This window comes from Ambystoma mexicanum, chromosome 12 (assembly GCF_040938575.1).
Source record: "Ambystoma mexicanum isolate Mex_15411 chromosome 12, UKY_AmexF1_1, whole genome shotgun sequence".
NCBI lineage: Eukaryota > Metazoa > Chordata > Amphibia > Caudata > Ambystomatidae > Ambystoma > Ambystoma mexicanum.
Genome location: NC_090936.1, coordinates 76,025,287 through 76,047,890, shown reverse-complemented (window position 1 = coordinate 76,047,890; position 22,604 = coordinate 76,025,287). Strand labels below are relative to the sequence as shown.

Sequence of the window (22,604 nt, the reverse complement as noted above, 5' to 3'; positions counted from 1 at the left end):
TAGCTGCATGTGTAAAATTACAAGTTATTTTAAAAGCAACAAAAAGTTAGCTGAAGGTCTGGCTTAAGGAACTTGATTTTGCCTAGCAACTGATCCCATCAGGAGTGAAACTTGAGTCACAACTATGTTCCCAGGCCAATGTTCCTTTTGCTGCCCACACTAAGGATATGCCATCTATCTGATAATTGAATTTCCTGTGCTCTGCCAGAGAGTGAACAAAGCCCTCTCCACTCAGGCAAAGGTTTTTATTACAGACGTCGTAAAAAGTGGCTTCCTCCTGGAGAAGCTGGGAGGGGCACTGCCTGTGAGAAGCAAGCTGGCTTGGCAGAAACTGGAAAGACTGGTTTCTGTACCATGTGACCTGAAAAGACACACCCCTGCAGCAAGGATATGGTTTTATAAAAAGGGGGATAATTCATAGTGCGGACATGTGAAAATTTTATAAATGATACCATAATTCTTGTGATTTTTCTGCCCACAGTTTAAGACGTGGTAGGAACCGGTGGTATGTTCAGGGGGGTTTTAGCGGAAAAGTGGATATTACTCTAAATGTGTGCATGTTAAAAATCTGAAACTTCATCAGTTAATGTCCCTACCCCCTGCACACATGTATGTAAAGTTGGGTCCATGTCAGAAATTGCAAAATCAGTTAAAAAGTGAAATATGTGCCAGTTCTGAATGCAAGCTCCCAGGAAGAGCAGAGTTTGAACAGGGGCTACCTCCTGTAATGCATGATGGGTGCATATGATTTTAAAACAATATGTACCTCTGCAAATATGTATTTGTTTCAAATCTAGATTTGTGTGTAAGTTGACAGGAGGAGTGGACTTTCTGCAGGCTGTAAAATGACATCACGCTGACTCACAGTTCATTCCCCAATCAAATGATAAATGGAAGTTTGACCAATTAGAAGCTGAGAGAGAGGTAGGGTCAGTGATGCTAGAACACACCCACATTCTAAACACATAAAAGCAGACAGACAGGACAGATAGGCACTTTCCAAATCCATCTGCAGCGGGACGCTCTGCCGGAAAAATCCATACTTACCTCCATCAACCTCCAGAAAGCCAAACTAGAGACTTCAATCTATCCAGAACTAAGAGAACCAGAGAGAAAGCAGTGCTGTACCCAGAGAGACCCAGACCAGCAGAGAGAGCTGACCCAGATCACTGTGAAGTGCAGAGGCCAGACCAGACCAGAGTCCAGTCTAAAACCCTGACCAGATCCGTGATGAGGCCCATTTCACTCAAGAATATAGTGTGAGTACCTAGAAAACTGTGCAGAACCAATCTCTTAGTTAAAATAATATAATTCAATCTATTTAATCTAAGTAGAACTGCCTCCTAACTGTCACCTGTCATTTGTAAAGCTGTCACTTGTCATTTTCTAGTCGCAAGCTGCACTTGTCTTTTTGAACTTTAAAATTTCAAATCTGAAAAACGACCTTTATTCAATCGCTCATATCTCCGCAACCGTTTGTGCTAGAGACTTGCAATAACTTTCATCTGAAAGGTTAGAATCGTGGCTTTCCTATGAACCGAGAACCGCATTCCTACCCCTTATAGTTTTACCGCAATCGCGGAAACCGCATCCGCGAATTTTACCACGATTTGCAATTTCTTCACATGTAAAAACTGCTGCTGTTTGCCTTCCATTTGCCAGAAATTCGTTTAACCTGCTAACTATCCCTGCCTCATTGCTAGTGTGAGCCTGGACTAATATTAACTAGATACCACTCACCCTGAACCTCTGTAAGGGAATTAAAAGCGTTTCCAGCATATTTCTCATTCATTGCCAGCACATATCAAAGCAATTTGGGCCTGTGATTTCAAAACTCCTATCTGTTTACTGTTGTCTAAGCTTGCTGGATTGAACTGATTACATTGATTGCATTTCTGAGAACTGTGTTCTTTCCTCCCATTTCCTTGCATTGCATAAAGAGGGGGGGAGTGAATAGCCAGAGAAAAGTGATTACATTGTTTGGTTGAAATCATATTGAGTATTTTCTGTACTGCATTCATTGAATATTGCATCCACCTGAGCTTACATAAAGCATCCTCTACCACATTATACTTTTGTTCCTATTTACCAGTGTGTTACCTTATCCATTTCATCTCAACTCATTAGTGATTAAAAGAAGTGTGCTAGTGCCAGATTCTCTGTTGTTAATCTGTATCATATCAGATTAAGTGTGCTATTCAATTATTAATTTATTATAAAGTGTGATCTATATATCTCTTGTTTAAATTATCAAATAAACCTTTTAAACTTGCAAAACAGAACTACTTCTTGGCTCAGTGGGGTCAGGGGGATTCCAAGAGAGGGGTGTTATATAGGGGTAGTCATCCAGAACGCATGAACTGGACCTAAAGATATATCAATAAGGGTTTTCCTTCAGTATTATAGACTAGGCGTTGACTTAGCTGTAGTGTTGAATTGAATCCCCTTACAATACGTCCCGCCACTGCGGTCATTACCCCCTTAGTCTAAGACTGTAGACACCTGTTGTCAGTCTGTTGTCCCTGCTATTGTAGTCTCTACTTGATGTTTCGTAGGAAGTGGAGGTTTTTTGGCTACCAGATTGTTGGATTGGGGCTCACGAGGGAGTATTTTTATTATTGCCACCAACATCTTCTGAGTAAACTAAAGAAATGCAGATACAGCCTCAGCCCTTGAGCAGGATATAAAGGAATCCTGATGCAAACAGCTGTCCGGGTAAATGGAAGCTGTCTGGGTGCCTGGGAAGCTGTCAAGAGATTGACAAAGAGGATGATCTTCCAGTGTATTCACACTCCGTTCCATCGCATGTGTCCCCCTGACTGCATGATTTGAGGTTGTGTTATGCTTTTGGAATACGATAGCCCAGGGGCAGCGCGCTTGCCTTGCAAACGAGAGGACGCGCAGCAACGCCGGTTCGATCCCTGGGTCCGTGCTTAGAAGCCTTTGGGTATTAAGCGCTTTATAAATAACCAATTACAATTACGAGACGTTTTGAAACTGGGAACCCTGGTCTATTTGTTTGTTTACATATTTTTGTGCTTTTAGGAACTTAAGTGGAGATCATGTTTGGTGGACAGTATTGCTATGGACGGATCGTTTAGCGTACACTGGGTATCTGGTTGTTCCTTGTGGCTCTGTGCGAGGCAGAAAGAAAACCTATGTATGATAGGTTATTTATAACCGCTTAATACCCAGAGGTTTCTAAGCGCGGACCCTGGGATCGAACCTGTGTTGCCCCATGTCATCTTGCTTCCAAGGCGAGCACGTTGCCCCTGAGCTAGCCTCCCGTGGATTCTGCCCTCTTTGTCGACATGCCCTTTCTCGTCACTCAATGGGTGTGTTTGGACGCGAGGAATCTACTCATGAAAGGGGGCTGCAATTCATGCAACATCATTTCACTTAATCTATGAGTCCGATCCAAGTCATTTGTTCAGGGGAGCCCAGGATAGCAAGCAAGCCTTCTATGGGCAAGAGTTCCAATGGCAACCGCAGCCATCGTTTCTTCCTCCATGGGCATCATGAAAGCGGTGTGAGCAGAGAGCAAAGGGTCCACGTCTGAATTCTCCTTAACCTTCTTGGTGAAACCCCAAGAGTTTGAATATTATCCAGCAATGTGAGAAGTCCTCTACAAAGTATGAACACTAACTAAAATAGCATGCTCTGTGGTCTGTGACCCACTACAGATGTATGCAGATTTCCCCTTACTCTTACACTCCCTTCTGCTAATCGTCCCTGTATCTCTGTTATCCCAAGCTTGTCCACAGTGCCCAGTCCATGAAGTTGCCTTTGCCTGGCGACACAGCTTGCCCCCATTTTCAGGCAAGCTGAGGACTTTCTTTGACTTGCGGTCCTCTCATATATTCCCCCTCCCAGCTAAGCTAACAGCATCCCACGTGGGCGATAATGGGACGTTCTCACAAATTTGAAGATTAGTCAAGGTATGTTAAACGCAAAACTATATGACTCATTAACAGGAACTATTGTAAACTATTTAAAGCAGGGTTGGCAAACTTCAGGCCTTATGGGCAGGATCCATGTCGGATTTTCAGGATACCCCTCATTTATATTAATGAGATAGATTTGCATACACTGATTATAAATATATGCAAATTTGTGCTAATGAATATTAATGAGGGATATCCTTGAAATCCTGTCAGTTGGACAACCCTGATTTAAAGCATAGACAGTGGTTATTCAGCATGCTTGGCCTATGGATTTGCGTCTAGTGAAATTCTTCTTTATGGCGCCTTCACACACCAATGAAACATAATTCCTTAAGAAATGTCTTGGTAACTGTAAGGAATGCGACCATACGCACTTCCCTGGGCTTTTTTGGAGTTTTGTAATGAAAATGAATGATGGGAGATCAACCTCAGAAAATGTGTGAGGCCAATCCACACATTTTCCTCTGCTCACCGCACAACAAACACATAGTCATGTGTACTCCAGGGGTAAACAGCCTATAGGCGCAGTCCTCCCCGTCACATTTAGCTGGAATGTGACAACCACAGGTACATCAAAGCATCTCAGTAAGGGGGAAGGCAACAGCTTCCTCCAGCCATGTCCAGCCTAATTAAAATATCAAAGGCTAGATGGATCTTCCCTCTTTATTGTCTAAGTTCTGCTGGTGGCAGCGCATACTGATGAGAGTTAATTGAAGCAGGTCTGTGAAGGGGCTTGTTTGCAGAACTGACAAAAGGGGATAGGAAACCCAACACCTTTTTGATATGCAATGTGTCAACTTGAAGCTAGCTCCCACCCCTCTGTATGAAGGGCAGTGGATGGCATGTCTGGCACAACTGTTTACAGTAGGCAACCCCTGCAGGGAGACACCCTTTCAGAGGGAATAAGTATGTGATTTGATGGAGACAGTCTGTTCTCACCATAAACTTCAAGAGAGACCTGCACTTTGATCAAGATTCACAAAGAGCTCAATTAACCAGAGAGACACTTTGATCCACAACAGACAGGAAGATGTGTGGGACTTAGTAGTACATGTTGTCACCCCTTATCTTTCCTGTTGCAAAGGAATCTGGTTATGACCTCACGCACAACAGAAGATTGTTGGTGGGGATCCAGGATTGGTTCCTTAAAGTAGGCTGAGCCTGCACCAATCACTGGGGTCCATTTGGTGTTAAAAGAGGGCTGCACCCCTCACTTAGCAGATCACCCGACGACTTTGAAAGGAGTAAGAAGGACTCATTTGGACCCGGGCTTAAGGAGCAGTCTGCCTTACAGCTTCCACCAGTGAAGAAAGGCCAGGATTTCAAAAAGGGAGGCAAGATCCCTCCCCTAAACATCTCCCGGGGAACAGAGGGAGATACTGGACTCAGAGGACCTGTCCAGCAGCTCCAGAACCGTTACCCAGCCAGCACACAGCGTACCCTGCTAGGTTCTGCAAGCAAGCTTCCTAGCTGTGAAGTGCCAGAGAGTCTCTGAACAAACTACAAGGCTGTTGCCTGCAAACACTCTGTTCAGCTTTGGCCGTCTGACTTAAAGGACAACACAAGCCCTGTGAAGAAGCTAGGATGAGTGCCGCAACAAGCATCAACCAACGTCCATCTTTTAAGGACATTTTCGAGGCAGTCAAACCCTCGAAACCGCGACCGGCTGCACCACTGACTGTTGTCACGCTACAGTGACTAAAGCCGTCCAAGACGCCCCGACCAGCATTCAAGATCCACCGACCAGCACAGAAAAAAACGATTTGTGACCCTGCGCCACCGTGTAGGCCAGCCTGCAGCTGTCCATCCAGTCTCGCTTGCCGAACTGCCTACCCGCAGCTATCTCCCATCTTGAACTCTGTCGCAGGAGCTGCAAAGCATCCTGGAACCGACTCAACGCTGTCGAGCATCAAGATCATCTCAAGCACAAGGTACATTGTGGTTCTGTCCCCCTGGTCCCTCTCCGAAGCCCCCTAATGACATTTGCAACCCCTTGCTCCCTTGGTGCTGAAATCAAATAACCTTGAACAGTTAAAACTGATTGCTTGACCGACTACCCTCCTGTCAGTATCCAGAGTGCATCCCTTTCCTTCGTGAAACTGGCTGTCCTCTGTGTTCCTTTACAGTGTGGATTGTATTTTGTAGTGTGCTACAACTTTCTGTTGTAATAATACAGTAGATATTTGTATACAACCTTGACTGGACACACATTTTTATCATTGGGTAATTATTTTCACTGTGTTGCAACTAACCAACGATCCACGATCTTGCGGAGATGAGCCTTCAGTTCCGTCCACGCTACCAAAATTGGACAAAGAGGTTTATAATTTACTTGTATTTCCAATAAGTTTGCATCTCTTTTGGTGTACTAGAGGTGTGGGGCTGATTGATGATTTAGAAACTGATATTCATCCCTGGACTACTGGTGCCCCAGAAGTTTATTCGTCACATTAACCTTTTGCTTGAGTAAATTATTTATAACAAACACTCCAACTCGGAAAGGCTGGGGGGGTATTGCGGGTGGGATCGAGGTGATTATAGTGAGGGGAAATGGTACCGACATTTCTGACTATTCTTTGTCCCTGAGCGTGCAGCTTCATGAAGATGTGGGACTATACCTTTGAAAGTGGGGTACAGCCTACAATATTATTGTTCTGCTTTTTACTTTCCTTATAAAAATGCCAACTGAAGAAGTTGGTGAAATGGGGCCATATTTGGCAATAATTTTTGGGTAGACCAAATATTAATTGAATTGCAAATAATTACCTCTGAAAGCGGTTTTTATTTTGATGTTACATGGCTAACAAAAACTATAAAAGACACAATGGGGTTCATTATAAGTTTACCAGTGTGGGAATTTTTTTTAAAAAATTGCCAGTAATTCAGTGCTCCAGATAACAACATTTTGAAGTGGGAGTATTTTACTCCCAGTTTTTGAAAGTTGGGAGTAAAATATTTTTTTTGGGGAGTGAAACTATGAGTCCTGTTCCCAATGGGAGTATTCTATAAACAGGTAAACATATGGTCAACTGTAAAACAGAAATGTTTTCGTGAGAAATACTATTCATGCATATTAAAAGATACATTTGACCTCTTCCATATAGTTGTTTCTTCATGTGGAACTACTGGTCCAAACCCATCCATGGAACTCCTTGGGTGAAAGCAGGGGCACAAGCTCCTGTGTGTCTATTTCCCCATTTTTTATTGGGAGTACTCCCTATTTGTATTTTTTTCAGAGTATTTACCTACTTTTAGGGAGTAAAAGTCGCTGATACACCCCTTATCTGTAGGGCTGCCAGCAATCGGAGTCGTATGGGACTCCATGGAATGGGGATTTACCGCCCTCTCCGCCACCTGTAATGACCCGGATATTCTGGGATATCAGGCAGCAGAAACAGTAGGTCCGTTTGCCGGGATCCCGCCGGATTTACCAGCGAGATAACGGCAAACTTGTAATGAGGGCTGACTTTGACAGTACTTACACATATTGGCCCTCGGATAGTTATGAAACCCAACACCCACTCGGCTTTCGTCGCCCGCTCAACGTAAACTTAGCTGCGATGAATCAAAGCATGTTTAAATGTGTTTACAGGCACGAATCAAAGCTTGTTTACATTTGTTTACAGGCACGAATCAAAGCTTGTTTACATTTGTTTACAGGCACGAATCAAAGCTTCTTTACATTTGTTTGCAGGTACCGGGCTGCTGTGTGTTGGAGGTACTTCCAGGTTAAAATGCACACAGCGGAGTGTTAGGACCCTTGTGCCGCGCCATGAAAGCCTTTCCTGTGCCGCGTTACAGATTAGCATGCATAAAACCCTAGCGGGAACAGCAGAAGCCGGCGCTAAAACACAAGCTCAATGCAAGAGGCTGAAAACAACGGCACATTACATCTTAATTCACAGACAGTTTTGGCAGGCGGGCAGTCACTGGCATCTGCCACAGAGCTTCCATTACTATGGCAACAAAACCTGAAGAGGTAATCATGGGTTTATTTAGTGACTGGAGCCCTTCAGGAAGCGATAGACCGAAGAGGGGAACAATTCACTCTGGGCAGAATCTCTTACAAGCTTCCAATAAACCATGCAAATGCTTTGCAACACCGAGCTTAGCTTAACAAGATGCAAGCCCACACCGCCACACGCTTGCATGGATGACACCTTGCTTGCGTGTCCGCTTTATCTTACCCAGAACAGTATTGGAGCAACAGATGTGTTTGAACAATCATAACTTGAAGGCTTTCGAAGGTTCCCTTTTCGATGCCACCCACAGCGGTGTGAGATCGCTGCATTTTCATTTTGATCACATCCCTGATGACATTAGTTGCTGACACCCAATCAATATTTGCGTCAGTTTCCTCCAGGCTCCGAACACACAATAAAGAGATGGGGATAAACCACCATATCGATTCCCCCATCTAGCTTCAGCACCGCTGGAAAACGATCAATCGGTATTGAAAAGAAAATCGTTTCTCAAGAAAATCCTCAATGTTGGTCACTCAACCCTGGGGCCGAGTGACCGCTCTACTGGTGTCCGCCTGCCATGATGCTTTTCGCCAATATTGACAGACGGAAACCAGTGCACAGTTTCCTAATAAGCAGCCAAATATGCACGTCACTAACAATGTAAACATTCTTCTTAAGCAAAAGCGCCTAGGTGCCCCTGGGTTAGGCGCACTATACAAATGCCAAAATACAGAAATAATCTGGACGTGCGCTTTAGGCAAATCCATCCTAATTCTGCAAGTCATTAAGGACCTATTCAGCTGCCCTGTTCAGAATTCCCCCTTACCACAGGCACCCCATGACACCTTAACCTGTCAACTGACCTGGACTACGGTCCCCAAGGGCGTTCAACCTATCAGTGCTTTGGGGTCTTACCAATGATATATAGAGCGCCATATAAAGTCCAAATAACATGACATAATTGTACACAGTATAAAGGGGCGCCTTCTACCCCTCACTGCCCAAAATGCACACAGTGTTTCCTCTACCTACTCACAGCCATTACAGGTGCACTGTTGCTTACAAATGATTCCAGTCTAACAAAACACCTGCTTTTAAATTTCGCAAGAGAGCAAGTAAGCACGTGCCACCTCTATGCGGAACCCCTTACTTACTGCGCGGGTTTCTTGCGCGCGGAAGACGGCGGGCAGGTCAAACGCCAGGGCGCCATCGAGAACGACTTGCCCCAGCGCAACACGATCGCAAATGTTGCCGGCGCATTACGGAGGCGTGCACCTCGAAGACCCCATCGTGCACTCCTCAGTTACCGCTCCCACAATCTACCGAACTGGCAGTGAAGGCGCGGGAGCGTGGAGGGGCCGTCCGCAGGCAAGCCCGCCACACACACACACACACACACACAAAAGCCATACTTGTTGCGAGCCTCAGCTGGGCAGGCACACAAATCAAGCAGGCGGTGGGCACGCTAAGAAGGGCCAGCCAGTCTTTCCGGAGACAAAAAAAAATAAATAACGGAGCACAACAAACCCCTTCTTTCTGCGACCCAGCCCTCCAGACCCGCCTGCGAAGCCCAGCAAAATGGAGGCGCTCACCGTTTTCCTTGCACTCTTCCGGGGGCTTCGCCTTCTTCGCCAGTCGCGGGTCCAGCCATGATGTCGTCTTTGTGTTGTGGCTGAAAGGAAAAAAAGAGTTGACTCTTGAGCAGACATCCAGAGAAAAGCACTCCTCGCAGAAATAAAACAGTGCTTTGCTTGCCCCAAGAACATTGCAATCGATGGCTATGGGCTTTGAGTGACTCACCAGCTCCAGTGAGTCCTGGCGGTGGTGTGTTGATGACTGGGCAAGGCAGCGGGAAATCTGGCACCCTCAGCACCCTGAACTCAAAGCGGCTATTTTTTATTGGGAGCAACTCCAGCCTTGCCAAGTTTGCCTCATTGAAAATGCAAGGACCCGTCCAGAGCGAAAAGGAGTCTATCACAGATGCGCTTGTCCGCAACCGTGGCCGGCGAACACCGCGGCCTCTCTACCTCAGGATGCCTGTAGCAAGCATCCTGAGTTTGTGTGGCTTTGTAAAATAAAATGGTCTACTTATTACTCATGCGTAAACTGAGGCCACTGGCAAAGCGACACAGGCGCCAACATGTTTCCCAATGTTCCCGCGAAGGCGACATCTTCTGAACGCGCTGATTCACGCGGCAGCTTGACTCTCCCACCCTGATCTGTTTCATATCCAGCGATTTATTTTTTGGTCCCGCTGCTTCAATGAGATGCGTTGGGTGTTGGGGGGTGGGAGGGATGCAGAGTGAAAGGAAGGCCCTCCACAAGGAGATCTTTCAGGCATAGGCAATGACCTAGCCTCTGAATTTATGCAAATCATCTTCCGGCAGGCCGTCCGTACACAATGTCCACTGCTCACTGCGCTGGCATTGGAAATTAGCTTCCACAGTGCCAACCAGTGGTGCAATGAAACCTACATTTCGGGGGCTGGGGGGGGGGGCTAACTGGTGATGGGAGGGGCCACTTCAGGCGGGGCAGACTTGGAGGCTCCCCACACCTCTGTACTACCCCAAGGGTTGCGTGGCGTGGGGACCCAAGTATCAAATGGTAGCAGCCCAGAATTACACCCGAGCAAACACACGCAACTACACAACCACTCATTTAAACACCCCATTCACCATACACTCACTCATTCACATGCGCAGCCAGCTACCCATACATCATACACTCATTCACACAAACATTACATAGACACTCGTGAATATTACCTTGCGTCACATCTAGACAGAATTGTGAATATTATCCTGCGTCACATCTAGACAAAATTGTGAATATTAGCTTCCGTCATATCTAGAAAGAATTGTAAAGATTAGCTTGTATCACATCTAGACAAAATTGTGAATATTAGTTTGCGTCACATCGACACAGAATTGTGAATATTAGCTTGCATCACGTCTAGCCAGAATTGTAAAGATTAGCTTGTGTCACATCTAGACAGAATTGTGAATATTAGCTTGCGCCACATCTACACAGAATTGTAAAGGTTGGGTTGTGTCACATCTAGACAGAATTGTGAAGATTGGCCTGCGTCACATCTAGATACGGATGTCACTAACCAACCTTACTCAAAAATCTCACCCCTCTGCAAACACCTCTCAAACTCTACTAAACACACCTATCTATCTAAAGCACAACAAACCGCATATACTTCACTACATCACAACAGCAAAAAAAACACACATAGCCTCGCACAACAGCATAGGACGGCTACTACCCGAAAAGCACACCTAAATTGTGAATATTAGCGTGCGTCACATCTAGACAGAATTGTAAAGATTAGCTTGTGTCACATCTAGACAGAATTGTGAATATTAGCCCGCATCACATAGAGACAAAATTGTGAATATTAGCCCGCATCACACCTAGACAGAACTGTGAATATTAGCTTGCATCACGTCTAGCCAGAATTGTAAAGATTAGCTTGTGTCACATCTAGACAGAATTGTGAATATTAGCCCGCATCACATAGAGACAAAATTGTGAATATTAGCCCGCATCACACCTAGACAGAACTGTGAATATTAGCTTGCATCACGTCTAGCCAGAATTGTAAAGATTAGCTTGTGTCACATCTAGACAGAATTGTGAATATTAGCTTGCGCCACATCTACACAGAATTGTAAAGGTTGGCTTGTGTCACATCTAGACAGAATTGTGAATATTAGCTTGCGCCACATCTACACAGAATTGTAAAGGTTGGGTTGTGTCACATCTAGACAGAATTGTGAAGATTGGCCTGCGTCACATCTAGATACGGATGTCACTAACCAACCTTACTCAAAAATCTCACCCCTCTGCAAACACCTCTCAAACTCTACTAAACACACCTATCTATCTAAAGCACAACAAACCGCATATACTTCACTACATCACAACAGCAAAAAAAACACACATAGCCTCGCACAACAGCACAGGACGGCTACTACCCGAAAAGCACACCTAAGTTGTGAATATTAGCGTGCGTCACATCTAGACAGAATTGTGAATATTAGCCTGCATCACATAGAGACAAAATTGTGAATATTAGCCTGCATCACATAGAGACAAAATTGTGAATATTAGCCCGCATCACATAGAGACAAAATTGTGAATATTAGCCCGCATCACATAGAGACAAAATTGTGAATATTAGCCCGCATCACATAGAGACAAAATTGTGAATATTAGCCCGCATCACACCTAGACAGAATTGTGAATATTAGCCAGCATCACACCTAGACAGAATTGTGAATATTAGCTTGTGTCACACCCAGACAGAATTGTGAATATTAGCCTGTGTCACACCCAGACAGAATTGTGAATATTAGCCCGCATCACATCTAGACAGAATTGTGAATATTAGTTTGCGTCACATCTAGATAGAATTGTGAATATTAGCCAGCATCACATAGAGACAAAATTGTGAATATTAGCTCGCATCACATAGAGACAAAATTGTGAATATTAGCCCGCATCACATAGAGACAAAATTGTGAATATTAGCCCGCATCACACCTAGACAGAATTGTGAATATTAGCCAGCATCACACCTAGACAGAATTGTGAATATTAGCTTGTGTCACACCCAGACAGAATTGTGAATATTAGCCTGTGTCACACCCAGACAGAATTGTGAATATTAGCCCGCATCACATCTAGACAGAATTGTGAATATTAGTTTGCGTCACATCTAGATAGAATTGTGAATATTAGCTTGTGTCACACCCAGACAGAATTGTGAATATTAGCCTGTGTCACACCCAGACAGAATTGTGAATATTAGCCCGCATCACATCTAGACAGAATTGTGAATATTAGTTTGCGTCACATCTAGACAGAACTGTGAATATTAGCCTGTGCCACATCTACACAGAATTGTAAAGATTGGCTTGTGTCACATCTAGACAGAATTGTGAAGATTGGCTTGTGTCACATCTAGACAGAATTGTGAAGATTGGCTTGTGTCACATCTAGACAGAATTGTGAAGATTGTCCTGCGTCACATCTAGATACGGATGCCACTTACCAACCCTAATAAAAAATCTCACCCCTCTGCAAACACCTCTCAAACCCTAACTTAACGCACCCATACGTCTAAAGCACAACAAACCGCATGTACTTCACTGCATCACAACAGCAAAACAAACCATGCATAGCCTCGCACAACAGCACATGACGGGTACTAACCAAAAAGCACACCTATGCACAATGAACTGTGTTAATCGTACTGAGGCTGCCAACAGCACATCACAGCTCTCTTGCTCGTTTCCTGCTCAGCCTTGCTAACTTATCCTACACTCTTTCCTTTCAGATCCGCCAGAGCGCCAGGGGACCATTCCGGTGGTGATAGTGCGCAGTATTAATATCCTTTAACATTAACATGAACTCCTTGTACACATGCATACATACATAATGAGCTAACATGCAACACCCTTTAACCTGCTAGTTTCAGAAAAGGCTTCCCTCGCCTCTCTGCCTAACAAACAGCAGGTGTGAACATCAGCCCCTTCCCCTTGCATGCAAATGAACACATAACTAGTGATCTGTGTGCTTGCATCTGTGGGGAGGGGGTTGATGTGGGCATTTAATTTTGTTAGGCAGAGAGGTAAGGGAAGCCTTTCTTGGAACTAGCAGCTTTAAAGTTTTGCTGCGTTGGTGCAAATACTTTTTTGTGCACAAACACAGTTAAACTTTAAAGACTCCGGTTTCAGGAAAGGCTACTCTCCCCTCTCTGGCTAACAAAAAGCTATGTGCGTAAACCCCGCCCCTCAGCTCACATTTCATGGGCGGGGCGAGCTGAGGCCCGTTTTGCTCAATGATGTTGCGCACCTGGTGCCTACCTTACATTTTCTCTGCACTGTCTTTCAAAAATGTATTTTGACAGTATTCTGCTATAAAATATGTGTGTGGGTGACGATACAAGCATGGTTTGATGCAGTGGTGGAAGTGGGAAAAAAGAACTAGTGGCACTGGCTGCATCCAAAATGGAGGAAGTAGGATGGTCAGACAGACGGCAGGGTGGTGAGGTGTGGGGAGGGTGCAGGCTACGGCGTCTAGTTGGAGGGGGACCAGGGTCACAAACTTTGGCTCAAATTATTGGATTTCAAGGTCTACAGTAATAATGTCTTATGCAGGTTACTTACAAGAAACACACATTGCATAATAAAGCCACACGACAGCATGCAAATCCTTATTGCAACGTGTTTAAGCCAAAAGATTATATTTGTGTCTTTAATTTTCACATCCTGAATGTAAACTACAAGTCCCAGAATGCAACATAATACCAACCTGAACAATCTAGTTAACCCCACTGTACATTCAGTGATTTAAGACATGTAATAAAATAAGTTGTGTAAGAGACAAAGATAGATATGCAGATTCCTCGTCACAAACTTCCAGCTCGTTGTTGATCATGACGTTGACTGAAAGCAACTGAATTATTTTTGTGTGTGAAGATAGCAGCAATCATGGAGATAAACACATCTTTAAATGGCCGCTTTGTGTTGCTCACTTTAACTGTCACAGATCTGCAAGTAATTGGTGATTTGCGGGCTCTTTGTGTTAGAAATGTTTCATCCTGCATATGAAAGGCCCTGCTACTGATCATTGCAAAATGAGCACCTTAACGACCTGCAGAGCCACGGACGCTATGCGTGTGTGTCTGCCTAGCTGAGACCTGGGAAACTGGCAGTGCTTGAATGTCCGGCCTGAGCCGATTCTATATTTGGCTAGGGAGAAAGAAAAAGCGTCAAGGACGCGTTTCTTGAGGTACGCCTTATAATGAGCAAACAAACTAGTGGTACGGCATACCATGATTTATATTACACGTCCATCTCTCGTTTGATGATTGACGCTCGGTCACGCGCCCTATATAAATCAATGCATCATTCAGCTGGGTCGTGATTCAATGGGAATATGTTTTAATTGTGGGCAATACAAGCAGAAAACAAGTGTGGGGATCATATTACATACCCAAGTCCATCAAGGGCCTTGACGTAGTTCCTGGTGCCATTACTGTCCGAGAGCAACCCCTGCATGGGGGATAGTAGCGGCATATACCCAAGAACCAAGCTGGAGGCTAAAGGGATGCAGGGGTCCTGATTTGGGGATGGGAGGAAGCACGCAAACGCTGGGGAACTACTCTGGTGCCACAGAAGGGGAAATGTGGTGAGTGATCAACAGCCTCCAGGTTAAGTCCAAGAAAGTCTGCGTGCAGAGGTGGAGGTCGGCGTGGGGAAATTGCAGTGAGGTAAATGTTGCGCAGGGCTAGAATGAGTTGGGTGCCCGGGATTCTCTGTGAGAAGAGAGGAGGCGTGAGAGATGGAGCACAGTGGCGGGTGAAGGGGATAGCAGCAGCAGCAGCTACGGAAGAGGGCATGCCCAACAAGTGAGCGGGACCCACTGCGTGGCACACTGAGGTAGAGGCTGATGTTGGGGGGGGGGGCAGTGTGACCCATGGAGGGACGATGAAACTCCAATCTTTGCCATGCTGGAAATTTCAGATTTTGACCAATCCACGACCTAGAAGTGCGGACAAGGGTACTAATGTGATGTAAGTACCTGAAATTGGACACATGGAGTCGGTCAACCTGAGGTGAGGAAGCGACAAATAATTTCCATGGAAAAGTACTCATGAAGCACAGAGGGCCACTTTGATATTCCTGAGCGTGAAATATCTTCTATCTAAATGTAAAATGCTAATGGATCTTAACTCCAAAAGTGGTTCCTTCAAATTCTTTTAATGAAATGGTTTCATTTGTATATTTTTGGTGTCCGCTATACCAAACGATATAGAATACATTCGAAAACAAATTACACTCTTTAGTGGATACCATTAAACTGGTAACTGAGATTTAACAGCAGACCAGTTCATCTGCAGGTCTGGTGCAAAGTTGGCCGTATGTCAAGCCTGCGTGGATCTACTTTTCAGGCTTCAGAGGTTGGCAAAATAGGGAAAGCAGCGCATTCACACGAAATCCCATACTCTGGCCACTCGTTATCTCATACATGCAAACAAACATTCTGAACAGCATGCCATGGAGATGGGAAAGATAGACACATTACAACAAAGCATTAATTGTGGCACAAGGAAATCAAGGGCCACTTTTTCAAATATTTCTACGCTGTACACAAGCTTTTAGGCACAAGGATTTTGTCAAGTGACCGAGGACACAGAGATGGAATGTCTTGTGATGATCGTAACATAGACAGCAGCAGAAAAGACATGCTATAACTACAACTTGCGAAAAGCAAAATGCATAGTCCAAAATGGATGACTATTGTACTCTAAATGCTTTTTGGATGTTTTTGTCTGCATTGTGAATTTGGGGTGTTTAAGAACAGACTAAATCAGTGACTCACCCCCTGAAGTGTGCCTGAAATAAACCTTTAATGAGTCTAGCAATTATTCTATAGGATTTCAGAAAGAAAAATGATTTGTTATTCCTATTCTATCTTATTTAGGGTCACTGCTCAAAGTGTTACACTTGTGGAACCCCCTGTTTTTTTAAGAGGCCTGAACAAGAAAGCCAGGCACTCCAGAAAGAAAGAGCCACATGGCGCTGGCCACAGCCCAGGAGCTTCCATTAAAACAAATATATATATTTATATATATATATATACATATATATATATATATATGTGTGTATATATATATATAATTTTTATTTTTTCTGAGGTAGCAAGGGAGACCTCAGGGGTCACCGTTGCGACCCCTGGCAACCCCCAAATGACGTTCCTGCTTTGACCCCTCTTGAATGTCAAGGAAACAAGTGGTAGCAAAACATGTTTAAGGGATATTATTGAACTAAAATAATAGTGAGATGTCCCACCAGCACTCAAGTACAGTAGTATGGGCTTCAGTATCAGGAAGCATCTGCCTAGCAACCACCAAAATGTGACATCCCAGATAAACCAGATTTACCATCACGCTCATCACCACAATTCCCTCTCTTTTGAAATGTCAGTATCTCAAATTCTTTAATTATTAATAACAAGACATTTCATCTCTGTGTCCTTGATCACTTGACAAAATCCTTGTGCCTAAAAGCTTGTGTACAGCGTAGAAATATTTGACCACAGCACATAAAGTGGCCCTTGATTTCCTTGTGCCACAATTAATGCTTTGTTGTAATGTGTCTATCTTTCCCATCTCCATGGCATGCTCTTCAGAATGTTTGTTTGCATGTATGAGGTAACAAGTGCCCAGATTATGGGATGTCGTGTGAGTGCGCTGCTTTCCCTATTTTGCCAACCGCTGAAGCCTGTAAAGTAGATCCACGCAGGCTTGACATACGCCCAACTTTGCACCAGACCTGCAGATGAACTGGTCTGCTCTAAATCTCAGTTACCAGTTTAATGGTATCCACTAAAGAGTGTAATTTGTTTTCTGACTTTGAGAACATTCAGACATGTAATTGCTCAGTTTACTATAGCAGGTAAGATAGCTCAGTGGGTTGAGCGATCGCTGCTGCGATAAGTGTGAGATCTGCAGGTTTGAATCCTGGTAAGGCCAACTCAGCCTTTCATCCTTCTTAGGTCAATAAATTAGTACCAACACAGGTTAGGTGATATTGTATGTATATTTAACAAATTGTTATCGTTTGGCCTTGGACTTGCATTCACAGTGATTTGGTAATATGGGCCTTTACACACTGGTATTAGCAATACACATGGTGGTCCATTCTTGTATGAAATGTATATCACATTAGTGATTGTGACCATATTTTTTGTACTGTACTTAGGGACAATGCTATGTGATGCCACTTCTTGTTTTGTCAAGCGGTGAAAGGTTGTGCTTCATCGCTTCCCGTGATGTCACTTTGGTGTGGGGTCAAATGGTATCACTTCCTGTGGAAGCAAGACACAGTGGAGCAACACAGGTTCTATCCCCCCCCCTCCGCTCTAAGAAACCTCTGGGTATTAAGCGTGTTATAAATAACCAATTATACAATTTAAGATGTAAAATCATACTTTGCACAACTGATTATATTGTAGTGATTTCGGTTTTATTGCAGGCCACAACAGTTTACATTGAAAAAAAGGATTGAAGGAGAGGTCTAAACCCATCTCACCTGGCTGCTCACTGTCACAAACCGACTGTTCCAACCTCTGCATTACCAATGCTCAGGAGGCATATATGACCTTTCACACAGCAACCCATTAAATGCCCGCAACTTCTTTGTGATTGCACTGAGTGCCTAGCCTGCAGGACAGTAGATGGGCGTCATGTTGAGCATGCCACCACGGAAGCGGCACCGCCTCAAAGTCATCTATAATGAATGCAATATACCTATAAAATATTTGGACCAGACGGTAGACTGCTGTCACAGACCGAGGAAAACAAATGTGTATAACCAGCTCCAAGGGGCACCAAGGGGCCGCCTGATCCCTTGCAAGTCAGGCTGCCAATTACAAGCGTCTAATCAAAGCGCTATAAGTCGAGAATCTTCTGGAACAATCTGTATTACAAAAATACAATCTTTAACGAGGACACTGTAATTGGTTATTTATAACGCGCTTAATAGCCAAAGGTTTCTAATCCCGGACCCGGGGATCGAACCTGTGATGCTCCGGGCTGTCTTGCTTGCAAGGCAAGTGCGTTGACCCAGAGCTCTCCTCCTGAGACATGAAAAGCGTCCAATGCATTTCGGACTAATAAAAGTCCTTCATCAGGGCAAATGGGGAGGCCCATGCCTCCAGTTCTTCAGATAAGTGCTGTCTGCTTGTCGCGTGCTCCTACTGAGAGTATGCATCAAAAGGTCTGGAGCAGGTAGGTTTATTTGCATGCTTTACTGTGGGGGTGTCAAAAATGCAGTTGAACAAAGTCTCCATAGACAATCAGTGCAGGGCATGCTTTTATAACAGAGGATTACCACTCATTAGGGACTACTAAGTTACTCATTGGTCTCCAGGGTATACAGGCAATTCAAGTGAGTTCAGTTCAGAGTGCATTCGGGTGCCATGTTCTAATGAGTGCAGTCAACAGAGGGCTTCCCGGAGGAGGAAGGAGTGCTGCTTATTGAACCTAGAGGACAATGTTAGTGCAGTTCTAGGACTTTTGAGGTGCTGGGGTGCAACATGTTCAAACAGAAAGTCTTTCTTGTTTGCCAGGAACATATGCATTTCTCTAAAAAGCCTTTCAGGTTGTTAAGTGCACAGAGCATAGAATAACAAGCCCTTTTAGTGTACTCAGTAGCATCATTCATTAAATTACTCGTTTTTCGTGGACTCCTTAACTCTATCTGTACAATTTGCAATATGTTGCTCCAAATGTCATATAAGATTTGGGACTAGAGTGGATCTAAGCCATAGCCCTGAGGACATGCGCTTGGGGTTCGATTCATATAATGCTTATTTTGTGTGTACGTATTCCGGTTACCTTTCTATGTATTCAGTTTGTTCACACTTGAATGAATGAACACACTTTCCTGACACCTATATCCTACAGCGAGGACACTGGGATAGAGTTCATCATGTGCAAAGTGAACCCTATCTAGGTTCCCGGGAGGATAGCTCAGCAAGATGACACGAAGCAACGCAGGTTCGATCCCTTGGTCCACGCATAGAACCCTCTAGGTATTAAGCGTGTTATAAATACGCAACAAAGACATATTCCTGTAACAGTGCCTCGATACCCCCGGGCTGTGTGAGCGCTTTAAAAATGCAAATAAATAAATACAAAATAGGTTCTGTGACGAGGTCCCCTTACTCGCTCTGAGGACATCTATTTGGGTGATAAAGGGGGCCACATGCCTCCGCAAGCTGCCGGACGATGGGCCCGGGGTGGTAAAGGGTACAGTAAGCCCATCGGAATCTAGATCATGAAAGCGAGGCACGGGAACGTGATAGACCGCCAGCCATCCATCGCACAAGGCCCCCACTTCCATGCAGTTATGAGCACCTAGGTTAAAGGAGTCTACACAGGGTCAAGATGTGGGCAAGACAACCATTGAGACCAGAACCCAAGAGGAGGTAGTAGCCACTCACAAGTCCCACATCAGAACAGGCCTCAAGGGTGGGGCCCACCAGCCAATCTCTATACCAGCTGTCTGAGGAGAGCCACCTCGGTTCCCTTACCCAGTAAGAGGCTGAAAGTCAGTTGCCCTCTGTGATGAATCGAGCGTATTCGCCCCTTCTCCCCAAGGGGAAGCCACCCGCTTTGAGGCTAGCGAGGTGAGCCTGCTCAACAAGACCCTACCTAGGGGTATGGGCAAGAGGGACCTCAATGGGAGTGACTCCCCCCTCAGGGGACAAGGACTCCCTTTCTTTTCCCTAAGCCCAATACCCTATCTGCCTATATGGGTCTGCCGGTATTAGCCTAATTCTTTTTTTTTTGATCGAATGATACATTTGACCGAACTTGGCCCGTACCATTCGATCGAAAAAAATGAACAATTAGGCTAATACATACCGAAAAATGGGGAGCGGGGGTGTCCCCCGCTCCATAGGATCAGTATGTATTAGCCTTGGGGTTTGCGGGCATGTCCCCTGCTTCCTCAATATTGGAGGCAGGGAACTGGAAAAATAAAAAGAAGAAAAAGGGATCCTGCAGCGTCGGATCCGACCTGCGTTAGAGGGACGGATCTGACACCTCAGTGCTGAAGTGGACCAGGCAGCGGGCAAGCAGGTAAGTGGGGAAGGGGCATGGGGATGGGGGGATGTGGGTTGGTGTGAGTGCATTTGATCTTCTGAGAATTGATCACATGTGGGCTGTTTTTTTTTTTAAACAGTTTGCCGCAATCAATTCTCAGACGAACAAACACACCCAAACTGGTCTGCCAGCTGTAAAAACGAATCTGGCATCCTTATGTTGGACTACTGACAAAAAGGTTATGTCTTTTTGAAAAGAGGCATGCATATAACTGGGACGAGTGAATCTTACAAGGAGAGGGAGCAAGATACGAATGGGAAAGCCCCCTGATGTGTTGACGCTTGGCAGAGGCGTAGCAGAGCGAAGCCGCAGGACCCACAACCTCAGGAGAGGCAAGAAACCGGGGAACGAGAGATGCTGAAAATCCGATGAGTACAGCAACGGGCGAACCGTTGCTGGTACGGGAAGCTGCAACCCCCGTACAAGGTGGTGGTGTGACCCCATCGACAGCATGGTTGCTTGAAAGGCCCAGCCAACAATGCTGAAACCCCAGGTATTGGAAGCATTGTTCGTTCACTATCGGCCGTGTACGCACCCACCATAGAGTGTGCCGGAACAAGAGAGATTCGCCGCAGGCATGAGAAGTCCCACTGAGGAACCAAGCATCCGAAAATGTGCAGAGCTCTGGGACGGCCTGCTACAATGAGGCGCAAGTCCAAGCTGACAAAGGGAGAAGCCGAGTAACTGAAGACGTGCCAAGCTCCGCTACATGCTCCTACAAGGAAAAAGGTATTGGGGAGAATGGGAGAGGCAGGAGGCCACCGATGCTAAATAGTGGGCGGGAAAGGACCAGAGGTCGAAGTGGGCAAGAGCAGTCGGGAGCGGTGCTCCCATACTTTTTATCTTTAAGTTTTACCGTTCCTATACTTTTATTATAACAGGAAACCTTTCTAGAATGGTTTAGTTTTGAAATAAAAGTGTATGAAGGAGTTGAAGCTTGGACTTCAGTGCACTGCACTGCAAATGCCCATAAATAGCAGGTTTGTTTGTTTGGGGGTTTGTATTGTGTGTGGGAGGGGCGTGGTGATGGGGTTTGTGGGGAGCGGGGCCGACCAGCAGGGAACATAGTTCCACTACTTCTTTTCATACACTTCGACCACTGGAAAGGACTCTTGAAATCGTATGTCCAAACAGTAAATGAACATTGGAAAAGTGACAAAGCCATACAGAGTGTGACAACCAATGATGGTTGGGAAATAGATCAAAAGCGGAAAGAAATACCCTGGGAAGAACGGGGAAATCTCCAGAGAAGGAGATTTGAAGAACCAAGGCTGTCAAGGGGACAGGGTCTTGAAAGAGACGGTATAGTTTCAAGAAACCCAGAGAGGGTAACTATTGATTTGAACAAGGCCAAACTAAATAGTGAAAAGATTGAATTACAAGGATACAAGCAATATCTAAGTGAATAGCATAGACTCGGGAGATACACTATTGTAAAGCAGTTTAGAAGAGAGTACAAAAGACATAAGCATACAGGGAGAGCTACACAAACTCATGAAGCGAATCTCAAGCGATTAGTCGACCAATTAACTTTGGAAGAGCTATATTCTAAAAATGAAGATATTTGTACATCTACCAATTGAAGAGATAAGACACACGTACAAAGAGGAAGTCGCTTGGAAGAACGACCAGAAGAAGAGAGACACTCTTTCGACGTATATTTGAGTAATTCTTATTACTGGTAGGGTCAGGCAGAATTAGGTTTGGGACTGAGACTGTTACTTTTGACTCCCTGACAGTAGACAAACACCTTTAGTTAATTTAGATCGGTAGGGTGAGCCCTCTAGAAATAAGGAAAGATTGGCATTTCCGAAACTAAAGTAATTCCTTGTGTCCGACTCCTCCTTCCGACCCACCACACATCCCAGCAAAAAAATGTGAAGCCTGGAAGGTGGGAACACACCGCACACCAGTTTGGGCTCCTCTGTAAGGGCAGTCCCCCCACCCCAGCTTCAGTGGGAGGCAGCACAATCCACCCAGGTGCTTTATTTATATGGGGGACCATGC

At 44.9% G+C, this 22,604-nt stretch overlaps 1 protein-coding gene across 10 annotated transcripts in view; it reads right to left on the bottom strand.

The window, feature by feature from the left end:
• The window catches only part of MAGI2 (membrane associated guanylate kinase, WW and PDZ domain containing 2), a 3,248,720-nt gene that overhangs the window by 1,402,599 nt on the left and 1,823,517 nt on the right, over positions 1–22,604 (bottom strand). For all 10 annotated transcript variants that reach the window (XM_069628034.1, XM_069628038.1, XM_069628036.1 and 7 more), the window contains one exon: positions 9,502–9,581. In XM_069628034.1, the coding sequence (XP_069484135.1) occupies positions 9,502–9,581 (80 nt within the window). The remainder of the gene's footprint in view (positions 1–9,501; positions 9,582–22,604) is intronic.